At 41.0% G+C, this 16,891-nt stretch overlaps 1 protein-coding gene across 16 annotated transcripts in view; it reads left to right on the plus strand.

Annotated features, from left to right (window-relative positions):
- The first annotated feature begins 1,986 nt into the window (after positions 1-1,986).
- The window catches only part of CDC42BPA (CDC42 binding protein kinase alpha), a 334,917-nt gene continuing 320,012 nt past the window's right edge, over positions 1,987-16,891 (plus strand). For 5 of the 16 annotated variants that reach the window (XM_055146939.1, XM_055146925.1, XM_055146926.1 and 2 more), the window contains exon 1: positions 1,987-3,355. In XM_055146939.1, the coding sequence (XP_055002914.1) occupies positions 3,178-3,355 (178 nt within the window). In that variant the 5' untranslated portion in view covers positions 1,987-3,177. The remainder of the gene's footprint in view (positions 3,356-16,891) is intronic. The other 11 variants (XM_055146927.1, XM_055146930.1, XM_055146931.1 and 8 more) reach the window with 4 other exon arrangements.

Raw genomic sequence — 16,891 nt, forward strand, 5'->3', positions numbered from 1 at the left:
GCAACCATCAGTAGTCTGGACTAGGGGTGGTAACCCAAGTACTAGCAAAATAGGTAAAGAAAGTTCTGGCAGCTTGACACTATTCTTTAAAGGACAGAACAAACTCCTTCCTCTAATCTTCTGTATTTTTAGGGCTAATTAGCATTGTAGAGCATTATATATAATGCTCACATGTAGAACATTATAAGAAGCTTTAGGTTTTCTTTTTGTAAGCTATCTCTTATGGTTATTTACAAGTTGGGCAAGTATGTTTCTTGGTTTTAGTTGTGTGGTGTAAAAGCTGGAGAAATTGCTTCTTTCTTTGCTGTCCTACCTCACTGTCAGATGAAAGTTTTTAAATGTCTTAGCTTCACCAAAACCATGTTGAGTATTTATTGACTTGAAAAAGATATTCAAAGCATATTGCATCTTCTATTGTGGATAATTTTTGTTAACATCTGTAAAAACAAAAAAGAACTGAAAAATCAACACCAATTGATTGTTGTATGTTTTTTATCTAGATCGGATGCTTTTTTTTCCCCTTTTGCTTTCCTATTACTTTTATAGTTGGACAACACACATATAAAGATGATCTGGCTAGAAATTACCAAGGAATCAAGAGCTTGTTTGAAACAATGTAGTTCACATTGAAGCCAGACAAGTATAGACTTGGAAAATGTAGACTCACAAAAAGATTCGCAGTATTTTGTGACAGAAATTTGAGTAACTTCAGTTAGCCTTCAATTTTAGACTTTTATTGCTAGACCTTTATCTCTAGTTCATCCTCAGCTTCACTAGTATTAAGATGTAAAAAGACGGAGTTGTGGGTGTCAGCCTGGAGAACACATAAACTGGTTCAGAGGTCTGGGAAGGGGATATTAAATAATTGCATTTTAAAGAAAGATTCTAAAGCAGATGGCAATCTCGAGAGAAAATGACCCAAGTGCAGTAGTGACCTAGTTTAACGATTCATTTAAATGTGGGTCCTTCTTTGAGAAATGTATAAAAAGATCTCCCTTAAACCAGATTTGAAGGCGGGGGTGGGGGGTGAGGAAACAAAAACCCTGGAAGTCCAAAAATGCTGCTGGGTCTAGAGCTTCTGAATGATTAGTCTTTGGTGTCCACTGTTTGCATGAACCCTGGGGGTCAGAGTGAGTGTGTCTCTCTGCATACATCCTCATACATCAAAAGGGATGTGGGCTTGCTAGAGGTGAAAGGTCTGGACTCCTTTAATAGTCTAAGTCCCCTGGAGGTGATACCCTGAGATGGGGGATAAAGATGCAACAGCTAGAACAGGGCGGAGGAAAAAACAGTTTTCCACGGAGGGAAACTTCTGGGACTCGAGGCAGAACTGTATCCTTGGCACACCCACGTTCCTGACTTGGGTGGTAGTGCATATGCATCTTTGTCCTGGGATACTACGGGTGTCAGTAGACAACCAGAGACTCCGGAATGGCCAAACAGTAGGGGGGCGAGCAGGTAAGGGGCGGTGAGAGAGCAGCGCCTCTCCCAGCTCCGTGGGAAACCTCACGCCTCTCCCGCCCTGCCCCTCCGCCTCAGCCAACGTGCCAGACAGGTGGTGTCTCCCGAGGCGAGGCGGCCGCCCCGCTCCGCGAGGGCTCGGGGACCTGGAGAACCAGGGACAGCGCAGAGGCTCTGGCGCCCTTCCCAGCCCGCGCCCGGGTCCTCCCGCCTCCATGGCCGCCTCGGCGGCCGCTGCGGCCTCCCCCACCGAGTCCTCCCGTATCCCTGCATTCCACGTTGCGGCAGCCGCAGCCTCGCCGGCGCAGACGCCCCCCCACCCCCCCACCTCCGCTCCGTGCACGCGGGCTGGCGCAGCCCCCCGCCCGCCGCGCTCATTCCCGGGCTGTGGCTGGGCGCGGGGCGGCCGGGCCCGGCGGGGGCGGGGCGCGGCGCGAGGGGCGCGGGCGTGTGCGCGCGTGTCGGGGGGGGGGGCGCGGGGGCCGCCATATTGGATCCGGACGGAGCGCCCGAGCCTCCGCCTGCGCGCGGCGGGGACTGGCGGAGCCTCGCGGAGCCCCGGGCGCGAGCGCGAGAGGACGGGGACGGCGGGGGAGGGGTGGGCGGAGAGGAAGGGAGTGGCTGCGAGCCGGGCTGCGGCAGCTCAGCGCTCCTCACCCGCGGCCGCCTCCCTCCTCGCCGGGGGGAAGATGCCCTTAACCCGAGGGTGTGAAGAAGGGGGACCGGTCGCCGCCAGAACCGCCCGCGCCGCCGCCGTGCGTGTCCTCTGAAGCCAGAGAAGCGCCCCCCTCACCCGGGCGTCGGGAGCGTCGGCGGGCGAGACGGGGCTGTGCGCCCGGCGGGGCCCAGGCCGCCAGGCGAGCGACCACCGACATGGAGCGGGCTCGGGCGGCCGAGTAGCCGGGGGGGCCGGTGCCGCCCGCAGCCCGCACGGCTCGTCAGGCCCCGGGGAGACGCGGGGAGAGAAATGAAGAGTTTCCCTCGGAATCCTTTGCAAATAGGACTGACTGGATAAGCCTTAAAGAGCAGCACCGCGGGAGGAGAAAGGAAAAGCCGACTCCGGGCTCGACTTGGCGTGCTCCGAGCCGAGGGGCGGCTTCAGGGACCTCGCCCCCTCCCTGGCCCTCGGGAGAAATCGCCGCTGATGCATTATCCAAGTGGTGGTTGGGAGGATTTGCAGCAGAATTTTTGGTTTTCCCTCCCCCCCCTTACGTACATTCTGTTTTTTTCCTTCCTTCTCCCCCCCCCCCCCCCATGTTCTTTCTTCCTGGGAAGTGAATTGCTGATGCAAATCGGACTTAATTCATTAATGATGCAACTGGATTCATTTCAGGATTATGTTGCACGGGTTGAATTTTGAATGAAGGAGGTTTTTTTCTGTTTTTTTTTTTTTTAAGGACTCTTTAGTTCGCTGTACTTTTAATTATTTTATTTAAGCATACCACTTAATTGTATTATTCTCTTGAAAATGTGTTAAGTATATATTTTATGAAACTTTCCCGCAACATAGATGTATATGTGCGAAATTCAAGACGCTTCAGTTAAGTGAGGTTCCTAGTGTGTTGGGTGTTTAATTCAACACCGACATTGCGTGACAGTTTAAATAACAAGTGGTTTATTTTGAAAACCACACCTTGATCAAACTTAGGTCTAAGTAATTAGATTGAAAAATCGTAATCATAATTTAAAGGAAGGCCGGCAGCAATTGGAGCAACCATGTCTGGAGAAGTGCGTTTGAGACAGTTGGAACAGTTTATTCTGGATGGGCCCGCTCAGACCAATGGGCAGTGTTTCAGCGTGGAAACGTTACTGGATATACTCATCTGCCTTTATGATGAATGCAATAATTCTCCATTGAGAAGAGAGAAGAACATTCTTGAATACCTAGAATGGGGTAAGTGCGTATTTAAAATACTGCCTTGAATCAGGCATTATGATTTGTTTCAGTTTAGATGAGTAAACTTCCCACTGAGGTACATGCTATCTTTGTACATGTAACCACCAGTAGATAGCAGATACTACATAATATGTGTACATTGTTTATGCAAGATATATTTCTTTCAGTGTGTACAAGTGAAAGACACAGATTAGTCTTTTTTTCTTCTAGTTTTTGGTAATTTCCCAAGAGTAAAGCGGTACTGCTTAATTGTTGCCTTGATTTAATCTGGACTCAATGAGGAAGAAGTTATGTTTTTAGGTCAGCAGTTAAGAGTTTTTGCATAATTCTATGATAGGAATAGTGGATTGTTGCTCAGAGTTCTCTAATACATGCCCACATAACAGACATTCAATGGAAAGGTATTTATTAGTGGAAACATTCCTTCCCAGCCTTTGGAAATCACCAAGTGGGAGGAGGTAGTCAGATATCTTATACCTACTGGAACTTAATGGTAGAGATGATGGGCTTTATTTTATCTGTAGCCTACAAGCAAAGGAAGCTACTAAACATGGACATTCCCAAAATGGTCATGTTTGTCAGATAACGTGACATAGTTTAAAATTTTTGTGGTGGTAGTTGGTGGAGAATGTTTGGAAGCAGCTCCTGCCTAAGAGATAGATTTGCTCTGAATTGAATTCAAATCTAAATTGGCTAGGTTTTTCTACTTCGTTTTCTTAAATTTATATATGGTTTGGAAGTTCAAAGCTCAATGATGAGAGCAAACACTCCATGTGCACTTCAGACTGCGAAGTTTGGCAAAAGTTCTGTGACATGCATTTGACACCAAGCGAGTCTCTGTTGGAATTGTACACATTATTATCTAGACTTATGGGAAATGGCTTTTGAAGTTTGCTAGCTAAATAGCTGTTTTGTACTTTGGTATAACTGATACTTTTAGGTTTTTTTGAAAATTCTTAAGGAGTCTTTGCTCTTAAATATATTTTCCTGAAATATAAGTCAGTTGGTGATTGTTTTAGTTTTTGGGATTGGAAATTAGCTAAAAATTAGTTGTTCATGTAAAATCTCTCATCAAACTTGCTTCCAGACACGTCATAATTTTTATTTTCTAAGCTGGTATCAGAAGTTTTCTAGAAACTTGCTGGAAGTGATGCATTTAAAAAAAATGAATAGGACGATTTTTAGAAACAGGTTATCAAACTCATTTTCATAGTGTGATTGTAAGAATTGCAAAGTGACTTCCTTCTCAAGAGGGAGACAGTTTTGACTTTGATACTGATTTTTTTGCGTATACGTCTTTTATATATCTTTATAAAGTAAATTAAAGCACATGTAATTTTACTCCCATGTTTTGTAATATCTTAAAGTGTTTTTGAAGGCCTAAAGCAAAGGCATTGGTCCTTTCAGAGCTAATGTTTCAGTGTTTGAATGATAGTTCCATAGAGATACTGGTTTATGATTGTCACTTAATAGATATTCTTTCTTATCTGCCAAATAATAGGAAAGTTCGTTGTATATATAAGTAGCAGTGGAACTTAAAACCTAAAGATAAAGGGGAAAACCATACCTTCAGCTGCCTTTGGGTTAGGTATAAATGTGCTTTACACAAAGCAAAAACAATAGTAGTTTTATGATAATGGATACTTTGGTATATTGTTAGTAGTATGTATTTATTTTTCCAACTATGTTTTCTCAGACTTGTTTATTTCTGTGTATAAAATTTATATAAAATTTGCTTAAACATGTTTTAAGTCAGATTTCAAATTGGTTTTTGGTCAAGTACATTTAATTTTCATTAGTATACTTAAATCGATTTCAGACCTTAAAGTAGATTAAATTTTAGTACTATCCTTCATATTTTGTCCTTTTAGAATTATGGTGTAACAAAATGTACAGTTTTAAGTAATCCCTTTTTTGTTTCCCAATAATAGAGAATAAGGAGAAATTTTAAGAAATTATTTTGTACACATTGGGGTTAGTTAGAATTTGTTAAATTTCAGGTATGTTTAAGTTGGGGTATAATGTCCTGAAAGCAGATGTTAGCAATCAGAAGTTTGGGTAAGGAGAAAGAAAAAGTTAAGGAAATGCTGTCAGGTGTCACAAATTTCTTACTCACTGTCTATGTTTTTTGAGAATGTAGGTTATTAAATAATTATATCTCCATTTAAATACAGGAATAGACTAGTTCTTTGTGTATGATTGGTCACTACACTTATTAGCATTTTATTAAAAATAAGTTGAGGAGGGGTGGAGAGATAGAGTGGTTAAGATGCTTACCTTGCACACAGCTGATGCAGGTTTGATTCCCCAGTATCCCATATGGCCCCTGAGCATCATCAGGAGTTGATCCCTGAGCATTGCTAAGTGTGACCCAAGAACTAAAGGGAAAAAAGAAAAAGAGTTGGGGGACTGGAGATATAGTATGGTGGGTCCAAGGCTGACAAGGGTTCGATGCCCATCATCCCATACGGTCGGTCCCCTGAGCACTGCCAGGAATTATCCCTGAGCACAGAGCCAGGGGTAAAGCCCTGAGCACTACTGGGTATGGCTGTAAAACAAAAAAACAAGTTAGATCATAAGTAAACTTAAATGAGATTAATAACTAGTGTTTTAGTTTCATTGATGACATTTGAAGAGCCTACTAAACATGTGACTACTCGTTGCTGTACTACTGGATAGGGCAGGTGAGAATATTCTCATTGTCCCAGAACATTTTTCAGAAAATATTGTAAAAAGTAAAGACCTGGGCAAAATAAATGTGCAGTTTTGCCATTAGGTCAAAACCCAATAGACAAAAACCAAACACAAATATTTTATAAAGCTAGAAAAATGTAGGGATAGAGTGATAGTAGAACAGGTAGGTTGTTTGCCTTGCATGTGGCCCACCCAGGTTTGATCCCTGGCATCCCATATACAGTCGGGTTGGGGGGATCACATTCCCACCCGCCTGCTGCCCCTCCTTCCAGCACTCAGGAGTGATTTCTGAGTGCAGAGCCAGGAGCAACCCCTGAGCATCGCTGGGTGTGGCCCTAAAATAGAAAAAAAAAAAACAGCTAGAAAAACAAACAGTAGGTTATATTGACTATCCAGATGACTAATTGACTTTAATATAATTTTATTTATTTATTTATTTATTTATTTATTTTTTTTGGTTTTTTTGCTTTTTGGGTCACACCCAGCGATGCTCAGGGGTTACTCCTGGCTTTGCACTCAGGAATTACTCCTGGCAGTGCTTGGGGGACCATATGGGATGCCGGGGATCGAACCCGGGTCGGCCGCGTGCAAGGCAGACGCCCTACCCGCTGTGCTATCACTCCGGCCCCCGACTTTAATATAATTTTAAAACCTTTTTGTATCTTATGAAATTTGCGGGGATTGATTAAATTTGAAAATTAAGATATGCCATAAATGACACAACTTTTGGGGCTGGAGTAATAGTACAGTGAGTGAGACTGCATGTAACTGACTCAGGTTGGATCCCTGGCACCACATGTGGTCTCCCATTCCTGCCAGAGGTAAGCATTGACAACAGCTGGGTGTGGACCCAAGTAGACGACCTCCCCCGAACCCCCCCTTAAAAAACAAAAAGACTTTTTTGTTTGATTTTCAAAAGACCAAATATTTGCTGTGGGACAACAGTGGTAGTCAAATACTGTGTATTACACACTGTATATTTGTGTTTAATTGCTTGTATATATTACTAAAAGTTATCTAGGTATACCTTCTTTTGCTACTTTAAAAAGTGGAGTCAGCCAAGATTCTAACTTTCCATCAGTGTCAATTTATTTTTAGCTGTGGTTAATTTCACTTTTAAATTGTTAAAGTAACTGCTTTGTTCATTATGGTTTCTTGACAATATAAAAATTAACAATTCAAAGTTAGATACACTGTTGCTTTTTTTGACAGCATTCTTGCACTTGCTGTTGATGACTTGAGGGAGGAAGTAAAGCTTTAGAGAGGAAGAGGGGATTGATCAAAGAACAATAGGAAAGGGGATGAAAGTGCCTTAAAGTTATATTTCACTAAAATTTAGTAAAATATATTATTTTACACTTTTTTTATTTGTTGGCAAACATTTTCAAGTTAAAATGACGGTAGTTTGTATGTTTATAAAACGTTTTGATTGCAACAGTGTTAACACTAGGATGTTCAAATTGACTTGTACAAGTAATAGTAAATTAGCTCATAGTTACTGGTGTCCTATAGTCAATGAATTAGCCACTGTCTACTTAGAGAAGGAAAATTGTAATTCAGGAAATTTATTTATTTATTTATTTATTTATTTATTTATTTATTTATTTATTTATTTATTTATTTATTCAGCAATGTTCAGGAGTTCCTGGTTCTGCACTCAGGAATTACTCCTGGCAGTACTTGGGGGACCATATGGGATGCCGGGGATCGAACCCAGATAGGCGTGTGCAAGGCAAATGCTCTATTTGCTGTACTGTCTCTCCGGCCCCTAATTCAGGAATTTCTTTTTTTTTTTTGGGTCACACCCAGAGATGCTCAGGGGTTACTCCTGACTCATGCGCTCCTAGCGGTGCTCGGGGGACCATATGGGATGCTGGGAATTGAACCCGGCCAGCTGCATGCAAGCCAAATGCCCTACCTGCTGTGCTATGGCTCCAGCTCCTAATTCAGAAATTTCTTAATCAATGTGCTTAAATAATCCATGCAAGGAACATTCATTGCAATTTGTGGATAACTTTTTGATGCTCTTGACTCAGTCTTTACTCAAGACTTTATAATTTATAACTTGTCAGTTTGGAAGAGAGGATACTAGTAAACTTACTAGAGCATATTACTATATGCTGTGGGTTAAACTTATGGGAACATATGGAGTGTAGGGAATCAAACCTGGGTTAGTCATATTCAAGGCAAGTGTCCTCCTTCCTGTACTATCTCTTTGGCCTCTGTACAGTCAGTTCTTAAACTGTGCCCTAAAATTCTTGAAATTGTTGAATAGTCTATGACCTTGGTTGTTCTAATTTAACTTACTGTTTTTCATGGAAGGGTATTCACAATGGGATAATTCTTTATCCTTTATAGCTTTAGTTACTATAATTGTGATTGTTGAAAATATATTTATTTGAAATTTTATTCATTGGTTTGTAATATGGAAGAAAATATCATGGGCTCATGGCAATTTTAGAACCTATTTTATTGATAAGTATTTTTTTCTCAGGTTTTAGCTAAGTTGTTGGTTTCAGATTTTTGACAAATGTAGCAACTTTGCTACTATAGCATTCTGTCTATAAAGCTATGGGTTTAAGGTGCCAGCACCTGTTTATAGGTAGTGTAAAGAAAACAAAAATTTGGGGCCGGAGCAGTAGTACAGTGGGTAGAGCATTTGCCATGCACTTGACCAATCTGGGTTCAATTCCCGGTGTACCATATGGTCCCTCCCCCAAGCACCGCCAGGAGTAATTCTTTTTTTTTTTTTTTTTTTTTTGCTTTTTGGGTCACACCCGGCGATGCACAGGGGTTACTCCTGGTTCTACACTCAGGAATTACTCCTGGCGGTGCTCAGGGGACCATATGGGATGCTGGGATTCAAACCCGGGTTGGCCGCGTGCAAGGCAAACGCCCTACCCGCTGTGCTATTGCTCCAGCCCCACCAGGAGTAATTCTTGAGTGCAGAGCCAGGAGTAACCCCTGAGCATCGCTGCATGTGACCCAAAAAGAAGAAAAAAAAAAAAAAGGAAGACAAAAAAATTATATCTTTTAGAAAACATAATTGGTGCTTTTTCTGTATTATATGAATAACTGGAACTCAGTACACACTGTTAGGTTATTCTTAGTATTTAGGTTGCATATCAGAAAATTCAGCTCGTTTAAAGACTAATAGTTCTATAGAGAATAATGTAGGCAGAACTCTTCATGACATTGAAGCTAATGGCATCTTCACAGATGAAACATCACTAAGCAAGTGAAAGTAAAGATAAACAAATGGGAATATATTAAATTAAGAAGCTTCTGCACCTAAGCATTCAAAAATAAATAAATATATAATCCTTTTGCAGGTCTCGTATGACTTCTATTTCTGCCCTTTTTTGCTGAGTGTCTTTGTGTCATTCCATTTCTGCTAAATGCATGTTGCTTAGTCAATAGTTTCTTCTAGGAGTTCATCATATTACATTGCTTGGGGTTTTGATAAACTGGATCATATTAGTTATCCTTGTCTCTATTGTTGTAGTAGTCTCAGTTCAGTGCAGCAGTTCCTAAAGTATTCTGATTTTGTTCAGTCTCTGTATGCATTTGACTCAATTGACTTGTGTGTTTTACATGTTCCTAAAAGGATTACATTCCTAGATCCTGTTCATCTCCTTAATGATGTTTGTTAATATATATTAATATATATATATGTATTAGGCCAGGAGTATATATATAAGCCAGGAGTAACCCCTGTGCATTGCTACAGTGCTACAGAAAAAATGCAATTGCAGTGCAACCCCTAACCCATGTGAGAATGAATTACATATTTGATGCCTTACATCACCAGATATGTTTTTGTGTATTTTCTACATTATTTACCTAACAAAAATGCAGCTATTAAAATCAGGCATCTAATGTTGATTCATTAGCATCTCTGATTTGTAGACTTCATTATTTTGTTGTCCTGCTAATATCTTTTCTTTTTTGCTTTTTTGGTCACACCCAGTGATGCACAGGGGTTACTCCTGGCTTTGCACTCAGGAATTACTCCTGACAGTGCTCGGGAGACCATATGGGATGCTGGGATTCAAACCTGGGTTGGCTGCGTGCAAGGCAAATACCCTACCCACTGTGCTATTGCTCCAGTCCAGTTTAAAATTGTTATATTTGGATGTCTAGCCCTGGATCAGTCATGAGTAGGTTTTCTTTTATCTTAGTTTTCATGACATTGACATTTTAGATTATTGCATATCAGTCATTTTGCAACACTATAAAAATCCCTCAGTTTGCATTTGTTTCCTTATGATAGTACCATATTTGGCAAGAATATCACAAAGATGATGTGTACTTCTCATTGTCCTATCAATTGGTGTGCGTTGTTTCTGTGTTCATTATTTTTTCTAGCTTCATTGAAATGTTAATAGGTGACTTGTTTATTTTTTTTTTAGTAATGGTATTGCTTAGACTTTATTACTTATTACTCTTCTTAGTAATAAGCATTTGTGGAGAATCATTTAGAAATTATTTAAATATCCTTTTTATGTCATTTGGGCTCATGGTTATATCTATAATTTAAAATTCTGGTTTTTTTTTTTTTTGGCTCAAATCCACCTGTAGTTGGTCAGTAGGAATCCTTTCCAGATGACATGTGTTTTTTTTTAACAAGTCCCAGTGAAATTTTGAGTACTTTTTAACTCTCATACAACAAAATGTTTTGGCTCATTTTGCTCAACTTTTGAACTCAATCATTTCTTCTGAAGTCATGATTCCTTCCCTTCCCTTCCCCTCCCTCTCCTCCCCTCTCTTCCCCTCCCTTCCCTTCCCTTCCTCCCAGTGGTGCTTGGGGGTTATTCCTGACAAGTTCGGGAGACTATGTGAGATGCCAAGGACAGAACCTGGCTTGGCTGCGTGCAAGGCAAATGTCCAAATGCCTTACCCGCTGTACTATTGCTCTGGCCCCCTTTCTGAAATATCAGAAATATTTATACTGATATTTCTTTTCCTCCTCCTCTATTTTTATGCTCTCCTATTCCTTTTCCATCACCATATCTCTTCCTGTGACAATGAATTTGTAGCCATAACTCTTAATTTCAGTCCAAACTTACAGGATTAATTCTATTTCTAAAAATATATTTTTCATACTCTTTTTCTTTCTCTAACAGAAGCCTGATCTCATTGTTACTGTCACTGTCATCCTGTTGCTCATCGATTTGCTTGAGTGGGCACCAGTAATGTCTCCATTGTGAGACTTGTTATTGTTTTTGGCATATCAGATATGCCAGGGGAAGCTTGCCAGGCTCTGCCATGTGGGCGAAATACTCTCAGTAGCTTGCCGGCCTCTGCAAGAGGGGTGGAGGAATCGAACCCTGGTCAGCTGCGTGCAAGGCAGACACTGTGCTATCGCTCCGGCCTGTGTGCTGTCGCTCCAGCCCTGATCTCATTATCCTTAATATATTTTCTTATCTAATTATCAGTCCTCCAGTATGTACCTAATTTCCCATCATTCCCACCAGTCATGCCGATGATCCTAATTTATCATTAGTACTATATGCTTTACTCATTGGGGTTTTGATTCTCTATACCTGGTTACCATCCCTCTTTACTGCTGATGTGCTCTTCACCTTGCTCCAGACTTGAATAGATGTATTTCACTCTGCTCTAACTGCCAAACTGCCTTTCACTCCACAGATATCCTTCTCATATTCCTCAGCCTCTGGTGCTCTTTCGCCATGCAGCTTTATTTTTGTAGATATCTTTTAATTAACTTCAGCCTTCAACTCTTATTTTGATTTTGTTCCTCCATGATGAAAGTTTGTCTCTGCCATGACTATTTGATCTACTACCCACCTCAATGGCTTTAGTTCTGAGTTGTTGGGGGAAGAAGGATGGAAAGATTGATTATTTAACCTATAAAACATTGCTTTTACTTTTTCACCCTTTAAAAAAATTTTAAAAAATTGTTAAAAAATATTGTGTTCTGAAGGGTGAATAAAGTGGGTGGGGTGCTTCCTTGTATTTGGCAGACCCAGTTTCTATCTATGGCACCACATATACCTGCCAGGAGTGATCCCAGAATGAATTGCCAGAAGTAAACCTGAGCAAAGCTGAATGTGGTTTAAAAAGCAAAATTACATGGAATAAATTTCACTCTATTGCTTATATATTCTATGAGTTTTCACAAATGTAGAGCAATATTACAGTTAAGATACAGAGGAGTTCCATCATCCTCCATATTCTCTTTTTGCTCTCCTTTAGAACTGTACTCCAATTTTTTACTCCAAGAGTGACTCTTATTCTAATTGAGAAAGCTTTGGCAGCTTCATGCCTTTACACGTGTTGATATCTCCCCTGCCTTGACTGTCCTAATACAATGCATGGCATTAGACATTTGGTAGTGTTGATTGAAAGAATGTCAGCACTGTCAGCACTGTTGTCTTGTTCATCGATTTGCTCGAGCAGGCACCAGTAATGTCTCTATTGTGAGACTTGTTACTGTTTTTAGCATATTGAATACGCCACAGGTAGCTTGCCAGGCTCTGCCTTGCGTGCGTGATACTCTTGGTAGCTTGCCGGGCACTCCGAGAGGGATAGAGGAATCGAATCCGGGTTGGCTGCATGCAAGGCAAACACCCTACCCGCTGTGCTATTGATCCTATATTAATTTAAAAAGCAAGATTAAAAGCAACAGATCTGATCTTGAGGCGGTACATGAAAATAAATTTTTTAAAAATTTACATTCTGACATTTAAAGTCTACTAATAATGGTTTTGTATGCATAATTGCAATGCTACACCCATCACCAGTTACCCATATCACTCCCTCAGAACCCCAGCACCCCTCTTTTTCATTCCCATTGTCTGCCAACCAGTTCTGTGTATCAATTTTCCTACTATGCTTCCTTCGGACCTTTGTTGATATCTCACTGTGTATCTTTAAGTGCCATATATGAGAGCATCATTCTTTATCTCTTTTCTTTTGACTTTTACTCAGCATATCCTCTAGTTCCACCCATGTTGCTGTAGATTACATGATTTTGTTCCATGAAAATCAGTTTTTATATCTCAGATTTTTACACGTCAGAGACTTCTTTCCTTATACCTGTTTTATTTGAAGAATGATTTCTTTTGAGTAATGGTGTGTAATCTCCTCCCTTAGCAATTGACACTCTGTGACCAAGAATTAGGGTGAGCATAAGAAAAGGGTGATACTGTTTAAAGAATGTAAAATTGAAATAATTTCTAAAATTTCAAGATAAATTTTTCTTACATTAAATCTGTACTTAACCTTTAATGCACTGTATCTAGCTTAAACTTTAGAATCTGGTAATGAAATAAATCCAAAGTTTTTTATTTTAATGTAGGAGTACTGCTATTTATTCAGCCATTGATTAACCTGATTGAATTGGGCATGAACTCCATATTCATTAAAAAAATTTTTTTTAAACAATATCCATGAGATAGGCCATTATAAAGCTGTTCATAATTGGGTTTCAGTCATACAATGATCCAGCACTCATCCCTCCACCAGTGCACATTTTCCACCACCGATGTCCCTTGTTTCCCCACAATAGTCCCTCAGACCCCCACCCCCACCCCAGCCTCCTTTTATGGGGGACACTTTTATTCTTGCTCTCTCTCTCCTTTTCCTTTTGTGCGTTATGGTTTGCAATACAGGTACTAAGAGGTCATGGTGTTTGTTTGGGACTTTTGGTAGTTTTATTGGGATGGTAAAGCTGGAGTAGCTTTTAAATTGGGTGACAGCTTTGGAGTGTGGATGTGATTGCCAAGGCTTCCGGAAGTACAGGGAGGTTGGGGGAGGTAGCCCATCCCAACCCTGAGAAAGCCCGGAGATTTCAGTCACAAAACCCGCATGCCCGAATTTTCGGCAGACTATCTTGGTGAGGTCTGTTCTTGTCTTGGTGAGACGGTAGAGTCAAGCCAGGGGTATGGCGGGGATTTTGGATTGTGGAAGCAGCTGCCGGGCACTCTGCTTGGGCAGGCATAGGCACACCCATCCCCCTCCGATTTACCTCGGTCTGTTCAGCTGTGTGTGGGTCCAAGCTTAACTGAGGCTTTTGATCTCTTTCAAGATTTATTTATGGGTTTATGAGATTTATTTATTTATGAGATTTATTTATGGAAGGAAGGCCAGTAGTAGAACTTAGATGGTGGCACTGGAGTTGGTTCGTGGGGGTGATTGCCAGTGCTTCCATGAGTATTGTGAAGTCGGGGAGGTAGCCCATCCCAACTCTGAGAAAGCTTGGAGATTTCAGTCACAAAATCCGCATACTAGAATTTTCAACAGATTGTATCTTGATGAGGTTCGTCCTGAGATGGTGGAGTCAGGCCAGGGTTATGGCAGCGATTTTGTATTGTTCAAGTAAGCGGCTGCAGGGGCTCTGTTTGGGCAGGCCAACAGGCCAACCCACCCCCTTCTGATTTGCCTTGGTCTGTTCAGCCATGTGTGGATCCGAGCTTAACTGCGACTTTTGATCTCTTTCTAGATTTATCTATGGGTCTCTGAAATAAGGCCAATAAATGAGCTTGTATAGCTGAACCAGAGTTGGTTTGTGGGCATGCTCCCACATACCTAACTTTTGGCCATTTAATTCCTTGGTAAACTTGGTCCCAAGTTGTTGGGGTCTGGCCAAAGGCACAGTGGCAATTTTGGGGTGTCAGGCCTAAAGGCACCATCAGGCTGCTGACGTACTTGCCCCAGCAGGTACAGGTTGGCCTGCTGGTGGCATCATACTCCTGGAATGGAAAGTTTAATGTCATTCTCTCTTGTATCCCCTTTAAGACTAAGGAACTTTTTAAAAAAATGTCATAAACTCAACCCCCAGTGATGAGAATTTCAGGAAAGGATACTATAACAATGAAATCTTGGAAACTGAAAAACAGTCGGATGATAGAAAACTGATTTAACGGGTCTTAAGAAAATTTAAACATAAACTAGCTTTGGTGACTAACTAGTTTTGGGGACAGAATTCTTAAAAGTCACAGAAATTGATATATTCAGGAATTCCTTAAATTGAGGAGGAAGTGGGACAAAAATGTGGAAGAAGGGCTTCAGACAGAGTGTACTGGGATTAAGCTTCGTGCCCTACATGTAGTCAACCTGGTTCAGTCCTTGGGATTGTGTATAGTCCTCTGAGCACCACCTGGGTCAACCCTGAGCACAGAGCCAGGAATAAGTACTTAGTTTATTGAAGGTGTGACTGCCCTCCCAATATATATTTTTATATATGGAGGATTAATTGTTGTTTTATAATTAGTGGTACTCAAGTGTTCTCTCTTATACCATGCCACTGAGGTACAAAGAGTAGCTTCCCTGAAGATGCTTGTTTATTTTGAGAAAAACAGGTTGTGGTTGGTTGACATGAAGTGAATTTTAGGTTGGGCATTTCTACTGAAAATAAGGAGATTAAATGTTCATTTACTTTTGTTGATTCCCAAAATGCTGGTTACTGGGCCTTTATTACAAAGGCAGCGGATTGGGGTTTGAGAGATAATACAGTAGGTAAAGTGCTTGCCTTGTACAGGGCTGACCTGCACTTGATCCCAGGTACCCTGTATGGTTCCTCTAACCTTTCTGGAGTGATTCCTTAGTGGAGAGACAGGAGAAAGCCCTGAGCAATGCTATGTGTGGCCCAGAAACAAAAACAAAACAAAGGATAAAGCAAAGATAGTGGATTAAAGAAGAGCCTTCTGGAGAATATGACAGGCTTGAGAAGGAAAGTCTAAAAAGGTGTTTGAAGAAATAGTTTAGTGGGTAAGGCAGTTGCCTTGCATGCAGTTGACCTGGCTTGCTGACTGGCACTGCATATGGTCCACTGATGCTGCCTAAGAGTGACCCGAGTGCAGAGCCAGGAGTAATTCCTGGGTATTGGGGTACTGTTGATGTGTCCCAAACCAAACCAAGAGGACAAAATCAACAAAATAGCTTATTGGAAATAGATTCTTCAAGGAAAGCATAACTTTGAAAACAAACATGAAACTACCTTTGTGCTTTCGTAGATAAAAACAAAAACAACAACATGAAATAAACCCAGAATACCATAAAAAGGAACAAGAGAATGCTTCTGTAAAGAGGAACAAGAGAATTAAAAAATTATTCAAATTAAAACTATTAAAATGATAAAACAGTACAAGAATTTTTGATAAAATAGAGTAAGTATCACAAAGAGAAGAATAATATGAAAGTAGAGGATCAATTTAAGATACCTGAATAATAATGAGAAATGGAAGTTTTACTAGTGAAAGATCAGAAAATCCATCAAGGAAATATTCTAGACCTGAAGGATTTTTCTAGATAGAGGAACCCTACCAAATACCTTGCACAATGGACAGAAATAGATCCATTCAGTGCATTGTGAATTTTCAAAACTCTGAAGACAAAGGACAGACTCAGAAATTTCCAAGGGAAAAATATACAAAGGATGATGTCTTCTCATCAACAGCATTGGAAGGTGGAAGAGAATGTTAGTATTTTGAAGAAAAAGGTTTACAAACTCATATTCTATACACAATTTTTCATTAGGTATGTTAATAGGATATGGTCATTATTAGACCTGCATTTAAAAATAAACTTCTGAAAACTATGGACTCCTAACAAGGTAACCTGACATCCAGTTTTTTCAGGAATTTTGTATATATAATTTATACTAAAACGAGGAAAGTCAGCCCAGCCTCCAGGTTGCCCCGGCCGGCCGCCGGAAGTCATGCCCTCAACCCACCCTTGGCGCCATCTTGCCCCATTCAACAGAGAAGAATTCGGGCGTTCCAGTAAGTGGCGCAGGCCGGAAACTTCTCCGGACCCCAGACCGGGCCAGCAACACCCGGGAGCCAGACGGAGGAGGTACATCCGATACGCCTT

Source organism: Sorex araneus, chromosome 9 (assembly GCF_027595985.1).
Source record: "Sorex araneus isolate mSorAra2 chromosome 9, mSorAra2.pri, whole genome shotgun sequence".
NCBI classification, from domain to species: Eukaryota; Metazoa; Chordata; class Mammalia; order Eulipotyphla; family Soricidae; genus Sorex; species Sorex araneus.